Genomic DNA, 21,931 nt, shown 5'->3' with positions numbered 1-21,931 from the left:
GACTAGTTTATTTGACTTGTTTTGGGAGTTGTTACCAAAAGAATGCATTGGTTGGCAAAGCCTTTTCCTTAGACACCGTAGATTGATGTTATAAAAAAAGTAAGAATGTTTTATATAAAAAAGTGAAAAAGTGATATAGAAAAGAGAAAATTTTGTTTTGTAGTGATTTTTTGATTTGAATAATAATGAAAAGTGAATGATGTGATATAAAAAGTGAAAAAAAGTTAGAATGTTTTGATGTTGATTTTTTTGGGAAATGATGATGAACAGTAACAAAGGAAAATGAAACATTTTGCCAAAGAAAGTTTGTTTGCCACCCCTTTCTTCCTTTTCTTTTTCCTTTTAATCTAAAAAGTCAAAACATTAACAAACAGCTTATGTTTGTCACATTAAAACACTTTTTCTTCCAAAACATAAAAAAACTTTTCTTAAAAAGTGTTATCAAGCACAACCCTAGCTTCTTAAGAGTGTTAGCTTCTTAATAGAAAGTGTTATCTTAAGAGTCCTTGGGTTTTGGTACTACTAGCTTCTGCATCAGGATGCATTAGGTTCAGCGAAAATCACATTGCACAAATCTTTGTTGGTTTGATACCAAAATGGTGGTCAATTCACTATGGCAAAGGATTCTATGGATCCGCAATTGAACACCCATTCATGATATTTTTTACCATACATAGATTGTTATAGACTACACTACCATAAATAGATTGTTATAGACTACACTAAAAATCAACCCTCGGTTTTCTCTTACAAGTGCGGATTTGGTTTTTTCTTACTAGTGCAGATTCAAAAGCTTATTTTCACTGCTACATCATTTCAGTTGTATGCCAACCATATGACAATCTACTAAACAAACTTCTCTTCTACTGTGTTTCCTAATGACATTGTGTATCAAGTATAAATAATGTTATTTAGTAATTCGGTACAATTGAAATACAATCGGATGGCGTAGCAGTAAAAAACCAACCCTACTATTGGCAGTTAAAAATAAAAAGTGCTTATCCAAGAACTATTTATAATGGTTGTATATAAGTCTACAAAATTTAATTAATTACCCATCGAGTAGATGAAGATAAAGAAAAAAACATAACCATTATCTTATGTGACCGAGCAGCTGGATGCAGCATCGCAAGAATGAAAAATGTGACATCCAATTCTGTACACCTTTGGTCAGCCATTAAATTGGTTTAGATAAAGAATGAAGCCGCTTTCATCTCATGAATCTACATTATATAAAGAATAGACGTAACTGTTTTACAATCGGCAGCAAGCTACCCCTCAGAAGCCCTCTGCAATCAACCCAAAACTCCCAAACCCAAATAAACCAATATCGAACCCTACACTATATACCAAATAAAAGGGAAAAAGCGGAGAAAATTTTCGTTGGTCACCGAGCAGCAAAAATTATCAATCCAGCCATCAACCACCCCCACATAACACCCATCCGTATATGGAAAGAAATATTACAGACTTGTATGCATGAAAACCCCCTACTGCTCTCAGGCCAAGAGAGCAGATCCTAGGGTTCCTAAATCAATAAATCCTGGAATGGGAATATTCAACCCAAAGAAATGGTCACTAGTGAACATGAGAGCAAGGAGGAAAGGACAACACAGACCGGTTCAGAAAGGCATATTTCTGCCATAGAATTGCCAGACTCACCAGACAAGGACAATAACTCGACCCTGAATTGAACAAAGGACTAGCTCCGGCGATCATTAATCTCACTGTATATCAGTGGGCACTTGGACAAGCAAAGCTCCAAACACTTTAACCTGAGAACTCATCGGGGCTCACCGACCTCTATGATCATTGAACCGACCAAATGCTCTGAAGGGACTGGCAACGACTCTCTTTCTCAATAAACCATAACGAATTGAATGGTAATAAGCAAACCAAAATTTTGGCCACAGCATGACACCAAAAGCTTAAGGAGCAGCAGTAACTGCTGCCTTCTCCATTCTTTCCTTTTCGATATCTGCTCTCCTCTGTTCAGCATGCTGGGCAACACCATTGGCAAGGGCTTGATAATGGAAGTCAAGTGTCTGCGTAAGGTTCTGGAACCTCAATGGATCCGACACTTGCAAGGCTAGATTTGAAAGAAAGCGGAGAAAAACACCAGGGATGGGGTTACAGATCTGACTATAACAATAACACTGCAAGGATTCAATATAAGCAGGACTAAAGGGAATGTTTGCTTTTACCTTTGACTGTATCCACAAAGAAAACAAACGGGTCCACCTCATCAATTGGTGATTGCAACTCTTCATCATCACTGTAGTCATCATCCGAGTCATCATCATCCTCATCATTTGGGCGGAAAGCTTTTGCCTGAACGAAGACCAGAGTCAAGTTATGACAAGGTAAATAAATCAAAAAAAGAAGCCATCAAATTAAGCGATACAACCAATACATAGCATGACAAACCAATAAAGAATAATGTTTTGATATGTTAACATGACTCATATATTGAACCAGGATTGAAACAATGACCTCACCCTAAATATCTCTTAAAAGGGGGCAAATGGGACATGGCCGCTCAGGCGGAAGTACCATTTGGGTAAAATTTTTGGCAAAAGCCAACATAAACAATAATATGGCACCAAGAGCTTTGGCTGATGTGAAGGTGGAGAATGGGGAATATTGGTTCAAAACCTGCTAGTTCCACGTGTAACTTACCAATAAAAAAACCTATAATATGACATCAACTGCCCAAAGATATTGTATCCATTTTTTGCCTATTAAACGCTAAAGAGTGTCGTCTGCAGGCACTAAATGGATAATTAGGAATGCCCATTGGAGGATATTTTCTGTCAATAATACTCAAATAATGCAAAAAAGATGGGGGTTACTTTCAAGATTTCGTTATCAAAAGTGCGAGTAGAGTATACACCAATGAAGTCTGCCTGTTATATCAAAATTACCTATAACCATTGTTCTTAAAGTAAATGACACCAAAAGCTGGGGGAAAAAATTGGTACGCTGTTATTTCATTCAATAAAGACTAACATTAATTTTTAAAGCTATTTCAAATACACAACCTGTTCAGCCAACTTTTGGAGTCTAATACTGTCAGCTTCATCACCATCCTCAGTTTCAATTCCCATTTCCTTGTCAGATCCATCACCATCATCTTCATCATCGTCAGTTTGAAAACCGTCCATATCATCATCATCTTCGGCTTCTTCTTCTTTTGCAGCTTCTGCCCATTATGTATATGAGTTGAGAAATTATTCACATAAATGATACAGAGATGTTAAAAAGGAGGAGATCGAGAGACCTGCAACTTGGTCTTTATACGCAACTAGGAGGTCAAGGGTTGCCCTGAAAACACGCCCCAAAGCTTCCCCAGGCAATTGATCAGCCGGAAGTGCTAGGAGTGATGTCAATCCCAAGCAGCAAACTTTCTTATCATGTTCTCTGTAGCATAAAAAATTATATGACATGCCAACCCTTTCGAAAGGGTAAATGAGTAGATATCAAATTTAAACAGACCTGTAGGTTGTGGTGGAATTAAATAGGTTTCTCTTTTCCCTTCTTTTTTGGGTGGGGGGTTGTTTTGGGGAGGGAGGAAAGGGTTTGGGCAAAGTAACAATTGTAAACAAGAATGACAGTTCACCTTTTAAAATTAGCACGTACACCACTCTTTTTAACTTGTTGCAGCATCTGGAACCAAAGGTTGAAGATTTCAGTCGCAACACCCAGCTTTTGCAATATGCTTAATGTCAAAGCTGCATTGTAGAAAAGAGAATCTGCAACCTGCAACAAATGCATTGTTTTTTTTCCTTTAGAAGAATTTCGCCTCAAACGATGCTTCCATATGACACAAGTAATTTTGAAGCACATGGCTAGCAAACATTAAAATAAAACTGCCACTGTCAATACGTTAAACAAAACCTTCGTTTCAAAGTGGTATAATGTATCTTATAAGTCATTGACGCCAGAAACAACTGTTATATTATAAATTCAACATCCCTGTTGTTAGTTTAGGGACAAGTTAAGACATACAACACATCCTTCATGGGGCTCTTAAGAGGTTTATCTATTACAAGGCTTTGATGGCTTCCTTGATTGGCCTATAAGTATAATGCAAGCTTCCATTAACAAGGCTTTGATTGTCTACTTGATTGGTCTAAGTATAATCCAAACCTCGCCCCTTTGCGCTCTTTTATATCATCATCATTACTTATCAAAAAAAAAAAAAAAAAAAGTATAATCCAAACCTCTAAGGACCAGATAATGACTTCTCAATCCTTGATTTACAAGGGAGGTGAACTAGTTAGGAGTTCTATGTCGTAAATATCAGTCTCCTTATTTATCCACACAGAGAGAGAGAGAGAGAGAGAGAGAGAGGCTGCGGAACAAACGGCAAAATCAAAACAAAGTGCATACAAGAAACAGTCTTAATGTCTCACATCATAGAAAACACCAACGAAAGAAAAGCCATACAAAGCATGGGTTTGAATGACATTCCAGCTAGTAGCTGGTTTAAGTGGTTTTTTTTCGGAGGGGGAGTGTCTGTGTTACTAAATTGCAACTTAAAGCAAAAGGTTATGAGAAAAAGGTATTTAAATGATATAACTAATTTATAACAAGTTTATATCTGCTCCCTACCACTTGCATGAGAAGACATTTCAAGTATGACTTCTCGGCCCGACGCAACCGCTCAACTGTGATTCTGATATACGGCTCAACCCATTGATCCACCTGCCCCTTGCAATTCTGGAACACCACTTGAATGAGCTTTGGTGCTGGCTCAATATCATTGTCCTCCATATTTTTATCTGCCATGATCTGCATAATTAAAACAACACATATAGACCTTATAAGCCAAATGGGAGGAACAGAGTGAAAAATTAAGCAAAAAATCAGCATCACAAAAAAATCACTTGTTTTTTTTTCATCTCAATGCTTTAACTGAACAGCTAGGCATCAAAACAAATTTAATAATTAAAAAGAAACTTACAGATGAAATCATATTCCAAAGGCTTTGCTGGTAATCTGGTTCTTTACAAGCGAGGAAATGTGCAGTTCCTCTGGATATGTAGTTGTCCAAAGGAACCAGAATATCTGCATCAAAAAGAACTAATATGAGAATCAAGTATGGGAGAAGTACATGGAAGTTTGTATTTTTAATAAGTAATAAACCAATCTCATTAAAAGCGTAAGGCTCCCCTAAGTAAGTACATGGAAGTCTGTTCTAAAGAGAAAATACAGCTTAGATGGCTTAAATACATAATTTCTCTAAATATGCAAAATATCTAAAGCATTACTATGAGTAATTAAATGAGAACTTTTTCATTTTCCTTTACTTGAAGCTTCAACAATCATTCCATCTAGTTCAGTTTTAATGTTTGGCACTGTTTGTAACCAAGGGTCGAGGCTCCAAGGAACTCAAGGACCAACTCCATCAGGTGCTGTGATTTTTTTCTTTTTCATTATTATTGGGATGCATGGGAATAGAAGAAAGGGTAAGGGTGCTTTTTAGTGTATAGATGGGATTAGGGGAGAAAAAAAATGTACAATAAGCAAGGAGGGAGGTCCAAGTACTAGAATTTTCACCACAAAATAGGATATCTCGCACCTCAAATTTATTGTGTTCCAAACTGATTTCCATAGCCAAGTTTAAACCATATGAGTTCCAGAAATGTTAATTTAATGACTTATCACTTTTAAGGGTTTAAAAAAATTGGATTCCTTGAAAAGTATTAACAATGCGGAACAAGACTAACGGATATGGATATTATATCATGAATTTTTACAAACAAGCAGTAGACAAAAGTGTTGATTATGTGATTTTACAGATAAGAAACACTAAAATAGAATAATCATACTAAAATATAATCACAATAGTGCAAACGAAATTTCACTTGAATATCCAGCCAAGCGTACAAACACCAGAGAGATTCATACTTGGAAAATAGTCGATAGCAAAATCTGCCAATGCTTCCATCATCAATGGCCAAAGACTCCACATATCCATAGATATTGTCGGTGAAAAGAAAGTCATATAGGACACAATTTCCAAAACTTCTTCAAAAACCTCTGCAGATATATCAGAAAAGGATACCTGAGCATTGAATGAAATATTGAACTACACTAAAATTTTAGGATTCATGTAGCTAATGGAAACAATAGAAGTATTAAACATGTAAATTTTATATCCTCTTCTAGTTTCAATGAGCCTAAAAAGATTCAAAATAGGAAAACTGCATGCACTGCTAGAACCTCAGAAGAACCAACATGTACTGCTCTCATGTAACTCCACAATAAGCCATCCATCCGAAGTGACAAATGGTAAAGCATAGTATCCCAATTATGTACACCTTTTCAGTATACAGTGAATATACGTTTTTTTGTCATTTTATAAAATTGTCATGTGTCCCTAAAATATATGAAAGCATATGTTTTTTTAATAGAATTAAAAAGTTGTGAGAAATTCTATTAAAAAAGCATGTGAGAATGCTATTAAAAAAACATGTGCTCACATGCTAAGGGACACATGAAAATTTTATAGACTGGGTTAGAGGAACTTCCTCCAATTCCGTTTGGAAGAAAACTTTGTCCTATTGTATAAGTCCCTCTTTAGTAAAGTAATAGAAAAGGCAGGTATACCAAAGTCCAGGGACTCTTAGGAAGAACTCCTAGCAAGTTAGCCGAAAAACAAACCTAAGAACTCGAGGAGGGAGGAATCCTCCCAAAAGTGGGTTCCACGACCTTGAAATGTAAAGGATGTTCAGTGTCAAAAATATGCTAACGATCTACTAATTTAAAACCTACATTGCAGAACCATGGAAACTAGATTATTCATTATCAGAAAGATGAACAGCTACAAACACCTTCAAGTTTCTGTCATGAGTGAATGGTTTTTATTTTTTGATGAATAATAATTTATTAAAAGAAAGGAAGTGAATGATCACCCTTTGCATGCAATATTCAACAATTTATGTAGCCATTTAGAAATTGCCAAACGTGAGATTTTCTCAACTTGACATTTTTCCAACAACACACACTGGCATTGTAACGACCCAGGAAAAAGTGATAGCCCCATCTACGCTATCACCCCAAAACGACTAGTTAATTTGGAGCTTCCCTAAAGTCACTTTTTTTTTTTTGATAAGTAATGTATTATAAGCTTCCCTAAAATCACTTATAAAGCCCAATTTCACTTATTTAAGTAAACAATGTAAGACTTAGCACCTATGAGCATCTCTTATAAATCATCAACTCTTTATGTGGACTACTCATCGTTCCAATATGGGACCGAGGTGTTACAGGTATTGTCTACATCATGGACATTTATTTGTTTCAATGACTGAAGCAAGGCTGACCAATATTTTTTTTATCCAAGCACTCATAGGAAGAACTCCTAGCGAGTTAGCCGGAAAACAAACCTAAGAACTTGCATAGGGAGGAAACTTCCCAAAAGAGGGTTCCACCACCTTGAAACTTAGAGGACGTTCAATGTCAAAACTATGCTAATGATCTACTAACTTATTTACATCTACATTGCAGAACCGTGGAAACTAGATTCTTCATTATCAAAAAGACGAAAAGCTACAAACACTTCCAAGTTTCTGTCATGAGTTCATGATTTTTTTTTTATTGATGAATAATAATTTATTTAGAAGAAAGGGAGTGAATGATCTCCCTCTGCCATGCGATATACAACAATTTATGTGGCCATTTAGAAATTGCCAGACATGAGATTTTCTCAACTTGACATTTTTCCAACAACCCTGGCATTGTCTGTATCATGGACATTTATTTGTTTCGATGACTGATGCAAGGCTGACCAATCTTAGATGGCTTTATCAACTGTTGGTCTACTGGATCATCACCTTTACATCCACACTTCTCATTTTACATGTCAAACACTGGTTTTACTTAGTTTCCTACTCGTTTGACCCAACTTCTTCAATCACTCGGATGCACATGCCCCTCATGCAATGTCAGATGGGCACAGTTCTTGCAGTTTGAGAGATGAGAAGTCTAGGAAGAAATCAGATATTCATTTGGGTTTTTATTACAAGCTATGGTTATTTTGTAATGGGGACAAGTCTATAATTTACTGGAAACCATGCGAATTAGGGGCCTTCAACAAATGGAGTCGAGTCTAAATTCTAGGAGTTTCAAAGTTCCAGTTAAAAAAAACACAAGATCCTAAATTCACAAAACCATTGAAAATACCAAGTTTGTAAAATTTCTTTTTGTTCTTTAAAAACAGTTATTCAGAAAACACAACCAAACAGGCCATTAGGTTTATTTTCTTCGAGTCCAAACTAGTCTTGTGGTTTTTCTTGGTTGTTCTCAATTTAAAATTTTTTAAGCCTACTAGGACAAGGAAAAGTCAAGTATTTGAAACTACTTATATAATCCTCTTACTTCAACACTTTGATCACAAGTATCCAAGCTTTTTTTTAATGACAAGGAACCCCTCCAAGGCAGGCCACTTCAAATACCCACTCATGTTGAGTAAACTTCGGACCCATGCAAAGCACCCCCTTTACAAGGATCAAGAAATCTGGCGAGCTGGCCCCTAGGAATTGTTTTACCCATGGGGGTTCGAACCCTAGACCTAATGGGAATGCCACCAAGACTAAGGCCCTTACCTCTTGAGCCAACCCCTTAGGGTTACAAGTATCCAAGTACTTTGGTCATGCATGTGTACTTGGAAATTCTTCTGGGTAAGCCACCATCTCATGTGCTATTGCAATGCCAACATATCATCTTTCCTTTCAATGCTTGTAGCTGTCAACTCATTAGGAAAGGGACACAAATTTTCTTCAAACTGGTTTAGAGGAAATTTCTTTCAACCTACCCTAATAAGTGACAAGTGTCATTCAACATTTGGGTTTCTCAAAAATTAATGTTTGGGTTCATAAATTAGTGGAATGACAATAAATGACTCTTAAAATATTAAAAAAAAGCATGTGAGATATGACATTTGGCACTTATTAGATTAGGCTGAAAGAAATTTCTGTCCTTAGGAAATTGTATGTTCATTGTTCAGAAAGTTGAGGGTGTTTCAATACACTGTTCTGGGAGAGAAGTTGAATACATTAACGTTGACTAACATTTGGAGCCAAAATAAATTCACGAACGCTAATGTTCATGCCTTAGTTTTGACAGGATTCAGAATAGTACGATACTTTATTTAACTTTGGATGAAGACAACATTTTAGGGGGTTACAAACTTAACAACTTTGGATGGAAGCAAAGGAGTATCTCTCTCTCTCTCTCTCTCTCTCTCTCTCTCTAGAGCAAGCATGTTCTGAATCAGCGGAGGCGCGTGTAGGCGCGTTTTCGCTAGTCTGTTCTTGAAGCTGTGGGATGCGCTTGATTTGGTTTGGATGGAGCGACGATTTACTGTAGAAGCTAAATCGTTCTCATTTTCAGCGAAAGCAGGTAAGTCAAAGATGCGTTTGGAGGAAAGGAGAAAAGGGTTCGTTGGATCTTTAGATCTGAGTCTCCAGTGCTCAAATTGGCTGGCGGACGCGGTGGAAGCAGCATTACGATCTCCAGGGAAGGAGGAGTTCGCCAAATCCTATAGGGAGAAGGGGAAGGCCTTGAAGGTCCATAAGGGTTTCAATAAGGCGGGCCGTTTCTTAGTGGCCGCTGTATTTGCTGAGGGTGTTCGGAGAGGAGGGATTTGTTTCCCTAAGGGTCATGAAGGAGGGGGTTGGCATCGAATCGTGGGTGAGTTGCGGAAGATCTTGGTTTTCCTTGCAGCAGAGGAGTGGCCATCGGTCTATGATGTTTACGCCGGGGGAGGTGTCTTGTGTTCAGATCGTTCTTACGCAGCTGTGGCATCCTCGAAGTCGGGTTGTTCGAAACAGCAGCCGCTGTCTGACTGCCATTTGGACTTGTTCCCTGCGGCGTCTTGGTTCGAGCCGGTTAGCGGTGGGGAGGCGAGTTCGCCGGTGAATTGTTTTGAGTTTGAGACGGGCAGAGGTGGTCGGTCTAGTCCAATCTGCGACGGTGGGCGATCTGGTCTTGGGGGTGGCGACTTTCCTTGCACGAAGGGCGCTAGGGCTTCTCGTCTCTGGAAGAAGCTTCTTGAGAGACTTGGGTCGGTCCTGGACCGGGTTTGTTCCAGGATGGGACTGAAGCCCAAACTTCTTATTGGGTTTAGGTTGAGGGCTGGTCGCAAATCCGCTTCTGGGCCTCGTGTGAAGCCTTGCGCTGGGCTGTCAAGTTCTGTTGTGGGTCTTGGGTCAGCCCACCCGGAGCCTTTTTCGGGGGATTTGGAGCCGCCATCTAGGTCTCCTTCGGGTTAGATTGTTAAGTCTGTGCCAACAAGTCCTCCTGGGTTGGTTTCTGGGTCTGCAACGCCGGTGTCTTCTCCGGCGATTCCTTCATCTTCAGAGGTTCTTCCTGGGTCTGTTGCGCCGATGCCTTCCGAACCTGGGTTTGCTTCTTTTCCGGCGGGTTCTCAAAGCATGGCGAGTACGGACCCAAGGCAAATGGAGGTTGCGGTGGATTCTGTTTCCCCAGCGATGGGGGAAGCCTCCGTTAAGACCGATCGGAAACCCTCTCCAGCAAAAGGTATGCGTCGGCAGGGGTTTTTTGGGTCGAGATCTGTGGCTCCTCCTCTGACTAAGGTGAAGGAGGTGTCCTCGTCAACCCTGGTTGGTTCAGAATCTAGATCGGAACTAGCTTTTGCTTTGGTTCATCCTCCTGATTCTAGTCGCTGTATGGTTCCCGGTTCGAATTCCTTGTCAGCGTTGGAGTTTCCGAAGACTACTGGGAATGAACAGGTTCATTTAGCGGAAACTTCTGTCCCTTTTCATTCTTTTTCTTTGATACCCGTGGCTGCCCATTCGTTAGAGGTGCTAGCTTTGAGAGATAGATTACGCTCAATTTCTGGGTTATCGGAAAATGGGACTCCCATAGTTCTGAACAAGCAGATGTTAAGCTACTATCGGAGAGATAAGAAAGAACGAGGAAGCCGGGTGAATGATTCTCTTCTTCTTGAGACAGTGGAATCCCTTACTGCTCCGCTGGCACAATATCATTCCAACCCAGTCGCTGGGTTCGCTAGCTTTGCTACTTACAATGCTCAAGGGAAGCCTGTTCCAAAGAACACTAATCCGATGAGGGGCATAAGTCCGATGGAGAAAGGGAACTTTGTTCCGGAAGTAGAGGTTGCTCAGCCTAGGACCAAAGGCACTTCTGACACCATAACTGTTGAAAATGGTTTGACCAAACCCCAAAAGTGGCTGATTGAGTGGATGAGGGCAGGTTTAAAGGACGATGATCCGCACATGGCGAGCTTGAAGGTCATGGAGGAGGATTTTCGTCGGGCAAATAAGGTAGCACGCAATGGGAAGCTATCCCCCGATCCTCCTACTCAGGGGCTGGATGGCGGTGAAGAAGATGATTGGAAGTTGGTGTTGCTAAATGAGGTGAAAGAGAATTTCCTTCGGGAAATTAAGGTCGCGCAGCCTAGGGCTAAGGGCAAGAGAGAGCTATTAAATTTAGAAAGCTCTATTAATTACGGCATTGCTAGCGCGTCTCCTCAGAGAAGGAAGGGCAAGACTATTGTGAAGTAAAGATTCATGTGGGTTTTGAGGGCTTAGGGATTCTTTGGGTATTTGTTTCTTGAGGGTTTTTGGGTGGGTTTGTTGGGGTTCTTTTGTGGGTGAGCTTCGGCTTTCTCTTTTCTTTTTCTAGTTAGGCGTTTCCGCTTGTATACTTTTTTTTTTTTTTTTTTGATAAGTACCGCTTGTATACTTCCAGTGTGCGTAGGGGCGCCTTACGCTTTTAATAAAACTTCTTATTACTTATCAAAAAAAAGGATGAGTAGCTCAAAGCTCAACACTTAAAGAACTTGTTTATTCTTGTTTATTAAATAAATATACAAGGACAAGTCTGATTTTGACACTTAATTAAACCGAAGGATAGCAAGACAGAGCTCCACTAGTCTAGGATTGCAAACAAGGGCCGCGAATGACTTATGAGCACTAAAGGAACTCCATAACAAGATTTATTAGAAGGATTGCTTAAGCTTGCAGAAAAGCTATGTTACGGGAAGTGATGCTGCCAAGGAAATTGTCTCCAAGACAGGATACACAAACTCTTTACAAGCCCATATGAATTGGCACTGACACCAAAATCTTTCGAGAGGGTAAAGAAAACAATGCTGAAATGAAGCCTGCTAACGTTCTAGAAAAAAAAAATTGACAAGCATAAATAGAATATGTAATACAAAACCAAATTAGATACTATTGAGAACCATTAAAAACAATGTCTACAAGACTTCACTGAATGATCTTAAGCAGCATAACAATTTAGCACGAAACAAAATAACATGCAAAAATAGAGAAAATAATGTCAAAAATAAGTCAAATTATACTTTAAGATACACACCTTGGCCATCACTTGTTAACATTCTGCGCATTATTGGAAGCAAAGTTGGCTCGATTTGGACAAAAAGGTGAGGAAGCCTGCTAACTGATTCAAGAATTGTACTAATGGCACGTAAACAACCAACTGCAGCCAAAGCACCAGGATCGTCAGCTTCATCGTCAGCTTCAGCAGTGTTCATACACCTCCAAAACGCAGCTGCCTGAATTTTGGAAAGAAAAAAGAAAAAGAACTATTTAAAGACCCAGGAAGATACAAATAAAATCAAACACAAATGAAAGAAAATATTACCAAATTCTGGCATAACCCAAGGGCATAAGGTGCCATCTCCTCCCCAAACTTGTCCACTATAGTCTCTAGAGTAAATACGAGGTCCTCATTCTCAACCTCATTCATAAGTTTAAAGAACTCTGGATGGAAGGGAAAAAAAATATTTATTGAATAAGTCACATAGTTAACAGTACTTTGCAAAGTTTCATAACCACATACCATCAAGGAGTTGAGGAAGAATTGGACGGATTTCATTCAAATCTGCATAGTGAGCACAATGAAACTTTTATCAACCATTCAATTGTATAGCAAGTCATTCATGAGTCTACTAAATATAATTATCCATGAGTATAGGAAGATAGATAAACAAACATAACCATTATCTTATGTGACTGAGCTGTTGGATGCAGCATCCCAAGAATGAAAAATATGACATCCAATTTCGTACATATTTGGTCAGCCATTAAATTAGTTATATAAAGAATGAAGCCGCTTTCATCTCATGAATCTACATTATATAAAGAATAGACATAACTTTTTACAATCGGCAGCAAGCTACCCTTAGAAGCCCTCTGAAATCAACCCAAAACTCCCAAACCCAAATAAATCAATATCGAACCCTACACTATATACCAAATAAAAGGGGAAAAGCGGAGAAAATTTTCGTTGGTCACCGAGCAGCAACAATTATCAATCCAGCCATCAACCACCCCACATAACACCCATCCGTATATGGAAAGAAATATAACAGACTTGTAGCATGAAAACCCCCTACTGCTTCTCAAGCCAAGCGAGCAGATCCTAGGGTTACTAAATCAATAAATCCTAGGGTTTCTAAATCATTACTGTCACGTCATTCAATTGTATAGCAGTCATTCATGAGTCTACTAAATATAATTACCCATGAGTATACGAAGATAGAGAAACAAACATAACCATTATCTTATGCGACTGAGCTGTTGGATGCAGCATCCCAAGAATGAAAAATATGACATCCAACATGTAGATTAATGGAACAATATAAATTGAGATGCACAAACACAAAAAATCAAATATAGTGTAGCATATATATACCTCTGCAAGCTTCAACAAAAGAGCGCAGCGCAAAAACAGAATCAACACGAACAGGAAGTTCGGGATCCCGCATCCCAGACACAACACTCCGTAAGGCCTTACGGAAATTGTTCTGGTCAGAAAAGTTTATGTGGGCATACTGCCCTGCAACCCATGCTGCCTAATATCCAGAACAAAGTCACCAGAATAAGCTATTGTAAAAAGGAGGCAAAATGACAATGTACTGAAAGTAAGGCCCACCTAAACTGAATAGCACAAAAAAATCAAAATATATGAACTTTCTTTAACCTTTTGTCAAAAGACAGCAAAGCAAAAATTAATTGAAAATAAAGGCCAAAGTAGAGTTTTAGAATATCACAACATACAGGTGAGGGAGCTTCTGAATTTGGAATGCTCCATTAACTATGATGCGAAGGGAGCTTAATCTAGGCATGCGAAAGGCAAGGCTCATTTTGGGCTTCGTTGTCTTGTGGGTTTTGGGGTTGTGGGTGTTTTTACTTTTTCTTGGGTTTTGGGATTGTGGGAGCTCCCTGTGTATATGGCCTATGTACTTAAGGGGGTGCCATACACTTTATCAAAAAAGTTTTACATTACTTATCTAAAAAGAATATCACAACATACAGCAACGTGAAAACCAATAAGTTACAAACTGCATATTAAATACATAGAAAATAAATTTTAGACCGTCAAACCTTGGCTCTAAGATGCCCAACAGGACTACTGAATTCAGGGAAGACATGCTGCACTAACATTCGCTCAAGTTGGGACTTGTAAGGTTCAGTTTGCTTCAATTTATCACAAAGAGCTCCAATAGCAAGAAGAGCACCATCTTTCTGTCTGTAGGGTTTGTACTCTACTGGTGCTTCATCATAGCTGGAAGAGAAAATAATACAAGAAACAAAAACATGACCATTAGGGCACCCAAATCTTTGAGACACACATGGTTGAGCATAAATTGAAAACATATATATACCGCTTAAAAATTTCCACTACGAATTGAATAAACTTTTGAAGATTTTCTTTTCCACGTTTTCTAACCAACTCACTGACAAAATCCATTGCAGCAGTCCTCGGACTGTATAAATCTTCAATGATATCTGCAGCAAATCAAGAGAAGACCTAAATCACCTACAACAATCCAAGGTCCTTAGAGCAATAAATTCATATGTTGAGGCCATACCATAACCCTTCCTCACATACTCATGTGGGTCTTCATCCCAAAGCTTTTGATCGTTGTCATTGAAGCACATAAGGGGAAAAACTATCTCAAAAAGAAGACTATCAAGTCGAGATTGAAGCAGATTATACATACTGTTCTTCGAGATACTGCATATACATAGTATAAATAAGGAACTTATTAAGCCTTTCCACAAAAAAATATATATCATGACAACAAAGCAGCAGTAAATGAAGCAATGTATCAAGAGATTCATGATCTTGTTATAAATTAGGTGGACAGACCAACACAACATTAATTCTTTTCCAGGGCCATGGAACTATAGTACAATAAAAGCCAGACAGCATCATCAGGAACCAATGCTTTCAAAAGATGCTTCATAGCTCAAAACAAATACACTTTTTTTGAGTTGTTGGCTTTAGTAACCTACTTCATCACATATTACCAAGTATTCTCAATTTCATGCAATGGAGATGAACAATAAAATCAGGGAATTCAGATTCTTCTCATAACAGGCAAGGGCCCCCACTCCCTCTACACAAGATTTTGAATTAATAATTCTGATAAAAATTTGGTGCATCTCACACTGACATGCAGGCAGTCTTATTCCCAAAACCCAGAGTCACATATGATACTTCTTTTGAAAACATATATATTCCTTTAAAAGAAATGAGAAGAACAAATTGTGTTTGAGTGAACACCAGAAGGACAAGGATTTAAAAAGATAAACCAATAATATGCATTTGATACTTGGCAATTGTTACTCACAAGCAATTAGAAGGGGCCAGAAGGCAGCACAAAATACAACCCGCCTCATGGAGCATATGCAGCCCAAAGCCTAGGATTAGAATTCTCAAATCCACATTCTAGTCTTGGTTACTATGTGAATTTTTTGAGAACTTCCAGGCTGTATCTAAGGGAATTTAGCGCTTCAACCTTCACTGAAGCAGCAGCTGCAACATCAACTTGCTTTCCTAGTAACTGTTGTCTGCTTCTCTATTTTATCCCAGGGCACAAAATATTACAACAGTTTCAACATCACACAAGACAACTCTTGATAATATTGTGTTGTGATCCGATCAAATCTCCATCCATTTTGTTCTATGTAATTCCTTCTTTCAAATATTGACTGCAGCATTTATGAGTTTTTGTGGTGACAACCTACTATAATCAATATTGAAAGAGTACAACTTTCAATAACGAAGGTTGTGGTGACAACCTTCGTTAAAACTGACTTTTACTTATCAAAAAAAAGAGTACAACTTATAGTGCTTCCCATTCTCCAAGATATCTCTTGATCAAGAGATCTACAGCATCCATATCTTAATCCAAATATACACTGGCAACAACTCCAAGAACGCATTGGCAAACAAGGCGTTCCTTTTCTACCCTTAAAACCCAGATTCAAACAAAAAATAACAGTTAAATCTGAGAGAAGATTGGGGAGAAAGTGCCAGGCACAAAGAAAAAAATGGTTTAAAACTCTCTTTCACATCAATTCCACGCAATGATTCCAAATCTTTATTCTAGCTATCTTAATATTGCCAACACATTGTATTTGGTGTAAAGAATTAGTTAAGTTGAGCTTAGTTGTGCCAAAACTTGAAGCTTTAAAGTGCAGTCCTCTAGGACCATCATAAACCTATAATTATATCATACATAAAAATGAGAAGCTATATGCTAATCTTGAAAAACAAAAAACAAAGTGAAAAATAACCTGTTGCTTATGTATTGAAGAATGAGGTTGATAACTCTGTCGGGTAAATATCCACCAACACGGATCACATTCAGCAAATTTAAGTGAGACTCCAAAATCTTTCCTGCATAACTCTTCTGAAACATTTGAGCAAAAGTTTTGTTTTCTGGGTTTTGAAGTTTCAGATCACCAAACCTGCGTAACATAATATTTTAAATGGCCATGACCCTCTTGCCGCTAGGCTCATCCTTATTTTCTAACATGTTTCAAATCTAGGAACTTACCGAGTGTATAGCCTATTTAAGATGTGAATTGTCCATTTCTTGACCTTCCACCACCCCCATGATTTCCTAAGTTCGGGATCAGCAGGCTGCCCTTCCGAGGGGACGGGCCTCTCCAATATATTTAGGAAAAGAATCATCCAAGCACTGAACATATTTGGATCAAATAGCTGCTTCGGAATCTCCAACTGAAAAGAACAAACACAAACCAAAATGATATGTAAAGGTCACATAAACCTCAATAAAGGAAGCAGCTGTGCTCACTGGAGACATAAAAGAAGGAAGAAAAAAGATCTTCTGGCCCAAGACTTCCAAGTTTTAAACGTGAAAAATACACTTTCCCGAAAGCAACTTTATTCTGAAAAGATTCATTGCACCTCAGGCGTGTGTTTACAAAAGACAAAACGCAGGAAACCCCTTGCATGCTAGAAATTTTAAAAAACAAGGCAATATTTATCAAATCTACTTCTCCATGTAAAGGCATTGAAAGAGAAATAGATGAAACATCTGCCAACATGTCCAAAAGCTAGTTTGCATCCATTCAAAAGCCTTGTATTCACAACTAACTAAGATTACAAAAAAAAAAAAGTATCTCAATCAATATGCTTATATCACACCTATGCAACCTCGACATACATGCAACCAAAGAAATAATTAATTTACGCTTGCATGACTTGGGCATGTTGATACCCAATGAAAAACACCACCTAGACTGAAAATCCAAGCATAGAAGGCAGAGTGCAAAATCCTCTGCCTAAGAACTTACATATATGGATGACCAAAATATTTTACAAATAAGCTTGATAAGATCCGCTACATCCAGTGACGAGTTGACAATCTGGACAAGCCTATTAAATATATTGAGCAGATGAGGGAATGTCTCCTCAACAATGCGATGAACCGGTGTTCTCTCCTCATCAGACTTGAACCTAAGTACATAAAACAATGGAACAAATTTAATATAAACAACAACATTGACATGAACATAAGTGTATCTTGCAAATAAGGAAGGTAAAGGCTTCAGTGTAACAAATTTATTATGCGATGGTGTTCCTCAACAATCAAAAAATGTTTTTTTAGTAATTGAAATATCATTAAAAGTGTAAGACGCTCACAGGTACATAGGAAAACAATCAGAAAATGTATCACCCACTAGGATTGCTGAAGACATCAGCATATAAAAAAGACAGGATAAGACGGTTTTCACAATTTACATGTGTAATTCTTTTGCAGACATAATAATTCCATGACGAACTTACACCACCCAGATGGTGTCGCTGTATGTTCGCAAAACATGTCCATCACAATAAGCAGGGATGTCAATAGGGACATCTATACATGGGAGCATATAAAGGATGCTTAAGAATGAATGAACAGCACTAAGTAAAAGGATTCCGAATCTAAAAGCTTAACATATAACCAATACAAAAAGGATAAGAGAGAGAAAGAAACAGTGAAATGAAGGAGCAAAATGACTTTAATATGTTCCTGGTAGGTTGAATCAGCAGGCAGAAGTGAAGTAAGTTTCATTTCTGTAATACGATGAACAATCCTAAGACACGTGATATGAAAAGTTATTATTTTCATTGAAAAGGAAAAAAAAACACAGAAGTTATTAGAAGAAACAGTGTCTTATCCTATTTATACAGAGAACAGTATATTAATCATTTTGAATACAAATAATAAGAAAGCATCAGCTTATGCAAGTTACCATATAGCATTAGCATCATAAATTAGAAAACAAAAAGAGAAAAGGAAAAAGAAAAAGAAAACAAAAGATGTCAACACATGCAGGCATATACACAATGGTACCACCCAGTTTTTTGCATGTCAACAATAATCACCACAGATGGATACATATTAGGTACCAGCATATGGTACCAAAATCTACCCAAAAAATAAAAAGCCAAATGATTTCTACAGATAACTGTAGTTGAGTATATACACTATGTTCAAAAGTGTAATCAAATTCTAGTTGTGAAAAATTATCACATGATGTCTATTCACATTTCCTTCCTATTTGGGTAAAAAAAACGAATGAACTGAAGAGAGCAATTTCTAAACTAGAGAAACTGATATAAAAAAATTTAAAAAAAAATTAAATTAAATTAAAAAAAAAAAAGCCCTTACAGATTTCACAGAACATTAATTGGGTTGTATTGTCTCAACTGCCAACTCCAACTTGAGAAAAATTGAAATATGAGAAAGGAAAACATTTGACCAAAAATAGGATGAAAGATAAAAACTTACTCGTATTTTCTAGCAAGAATCCGCAACACATACAGAGCTCCATAGACTTGTTGATCCTGTAAGTTATGCTTCACCCAGTCCAAAAGGTGTGGCCACTGTTCAGGGTAATCAGCATGGATAATCGTCTTGAGGCACTCACCCAGCTGTACCCTGTACAACAAGTTTTAGAGATGAAAATGGCATACACCAATAACCAGGATCATTATATAGTCAATAGCATGTATTACAAACAACACCACCAGAAAAGGATAAAAAAATAGACGAAAAAATAGGCAATCAAAAAGATAATGTTTCATATCAGAGAGAACAACAATCAAAGAATCATCACAAGTCACAATGAACAAATTAAAACTTTGGAAAGCGTGGTGCATAATTAGATGCAACTATTCATTATAACATATTTCAAAATACTAATAATAAAATACTAATAAAACAGTAAGCAAAGCCAAAGCAATAATAGCTCAAAAACCTTACCTCAACAAAGGGGGAAGTTGGTGTACAAACACTAGAATATGATCCCTCACCATGTCTTTATCACTTTGCAAAATCTTCTGCTGCTCATCTACATCAAGCCCAAAATGATCAAATTAAAGAAATCAAAATTTACCATCGGATCGAGACACTAAATCTCTCACAACAGCAAGCCATAACGTACCAGGCTCATGAGGCGACCAGTTCTTGGCGATGAAGTTTTTGAAATGAATGCTGGCAACTTGGCGCACGGCCATGTCGCAGTTGTTATCCACAATTATTTGCAAGAGCCTCACCAAATGCTGGGGTGAGTACTGAAACTGCCATCCAAAAATTACAAGCCAAACCAAAATCAACCTATCAAGCATTGATGATTGATCTATAATTCACTTTGAATTCTGATACCTATTTTTGTTTTTTCCCTGTGATCATTTGATTTTTATTATTCATAACCTATATATTTTCCAATTATACATAATCGAGCTAGAAATGAACAATAATACTAATGAAAAATAGGCCAATTCTTGCCCGAAAAGCTTAGATAGAAGAAAGAACGTATTATACAGAGGAATCAAAGATGAAGAGTGATTGAGGAACCTGATTGAGGCTCTGCTCCGCGGCCTTACGCTCATCGGGGTTGGGGCTAAGAGCAGCTTGGAGGATGACGGCAAGGCCAGGAAGGTCCATATCGGGAATATCGAATTCGGATCAAAAAAAAATCGACGATCGAAAATGATCCCCAATCTAAACCCCCTGAGATGTCTCTATAGGGTTTAGAGACAGCAAGAGATAATACAGCCGAGAGAGTGTGCGCCTTGGTTGCGGAGAGAGACAGCTATGTAGTTGGGGTCTATATAAAGCTCTAGGGTTTACGCTCGTTTTAACTTAAATTATCGCACTCACGACTCACCGCTTGATTGGGCCACGGTTCACCCCCTCGCTGCTGTTTGGAAACAGGATCCAGCCCACACTGTCTTGGAATAGGCGGGTTCCCAAGTGCTAACTGCTAAGGCGTATAAACCCGGTGATTACTAACTGTTAACCACTCAGAGCATACCATCAAGGCATCAACCTCTTCGTATTTAACCTTTTCTAAAATTTTAACAAAATTCACAAAAAAAAAAAAAAAATCAATTATCAAACTCTTTATCCAAAGTTAAATTTAACATTTGCTTTAACTTCTCTCCAAATTTAAGACACCAAAAGCAAAAGCTATTTATTTTTTAATATTATTTTGATTGTTAGGGGTGGCATTTGGTAAATCTTTTACATGGAATCAAAGTGAGTGAGTTTCATGGCAATTACTTTTATTAATAAAAAAATAATATTTAGTTAAAGTAGATAAATATTTAGCGAGTTTGATATTTGGTAATTTTAAAAAGTGGTTAGTTAAATAAAAAATATATATATTTTTTCAAAGTTAAATTTAGAGAAATTTTAAAGAACTTGATAGGAATGCTCTCAAATAGCCGCCAAAAACTACTAACACGATAACCGAAAATAACCGCAATAGGATAACCACCTAGACCGATTGCGGTACTGGTTATAAGCATTTAAAAATCTAGTTAATAACCCAATAATTGGGTAACTATATATATATATATATATATATATATATAAAATTACTCTAAAACCGTAGGTTTGTAGCCGTAGATAAATTGTTATCCACGTCCACTTTTGATTTTGTAATATTGTTTCATGTTTTGGATTTATAATGTTTTAGATTTGTAATTGTTTTGAATTATGAATTAACATATATAATAATTATTGGATCACATTTGAGATATGAGATAAATCACAAATACATAATGACCTTAATACTTTAGGAGTTTGAATTAACAATATATTATGAAATATGAACATTATTTCTCCTTTGAATTAAAAAAAATGAAGTTTTATATTAAAGAAAAAAAGGATGAAATTATTTATGAAAATTGATTTATAACCGGTCTTCAATAACCATATAATATGAACATTTGTAACCGGTTACGGTTGCAGTTATGTAGGAAATAACTGCTACTGCAACTGATTGTACACCATTATCAAGTACTCACTACTTATTACTTTAATTTTATTAGCACGTTGAATATACATTCGGTGGTGTAGTTCTTACTATCGCGTCACGTTATGATTAAGTACGAGTATATCTAATAGTAATTTTGACTGTTAATCAATGGTGAATTTTAATGTCACGTTAAAAAATGAACACATGTATTTTGACTGTTAATCAATGGTGAATTTTAATGTCAAGTTAAAAAATGAACACATGTATGTTTAGTGATCATTTTCACTACAATTCAAGAAGTAAGCACTTGAACATACATGCATAGCCCTCTGGTAATA

The 21,931-nt window shown here is 37.3% G+C and overlaps 1 protein-coding gene across 1 annotated transcript; it reads right to left on the bottom strand.

The window, feature by feature from the left end:
• Positions 1-1,173: 1,173 nt before the first annotated feature.
• On the bottom strand, positions 1,174-20,425 carry LOC132177357 (importin beta-like SAD2). The gene is made up of 22 exons (XM_059589633.1): positions 20,186-20,425; positions 19,773-19,908; positions 19,592-19,679; positions 19,118-19,267; positions 17,634-17,796; positions 16,871-17,055; positions 16,608-16,781; positions 14,894-15,039; positions 14,687-14,810; positions 14,406-14,586; positions 13,714-13,873; positions 12,859-12,900; positions 12,661-12,779; positions 12,373-12,571; positions 5,914-6,045; positions 4,967-5,070; positions 4,615-4,794; positions 3,620-3,759; positions 3,281-3,420; positions 3,042-3,202; positions 2,205-2,331; positions 1,174-2,089 (listed from the first exon to the last, which is right to left on the bottom strand). The coding sequence occupies exons 1-22, from the start codon at positions 20,273-20,275 to the stop codon at positions 1,929-1,931; spliced, it is 3,102 nt and encodes a 1,033-aa protein (XP_059445616.1). The 5' UTR covers positions 20,276-20,425; the 3' UTR covers positions 1,174-1,928.
• Positions 20,426-21,931: the final 1,506 nt, after the last annotated feature.

This window comes from Corylus avellana, chromosome ca4, assembly GCF_901000735.1.
Source record: "Corylus avellana chromosome ca4, CavTom2PMs-1.0".
In the NCBI taxonomy this organism is placed as follows: Eukaryota; Viridiplantae; Streptophyta; class Magnoliopsida; order Fagales; family Betulaceae; genus Corylus; species Corylus avellana.
Note: the sequence above shows the minus strand (reverse complement) of the source record. Positions and strands in the feature narration are given on the sequence as shown.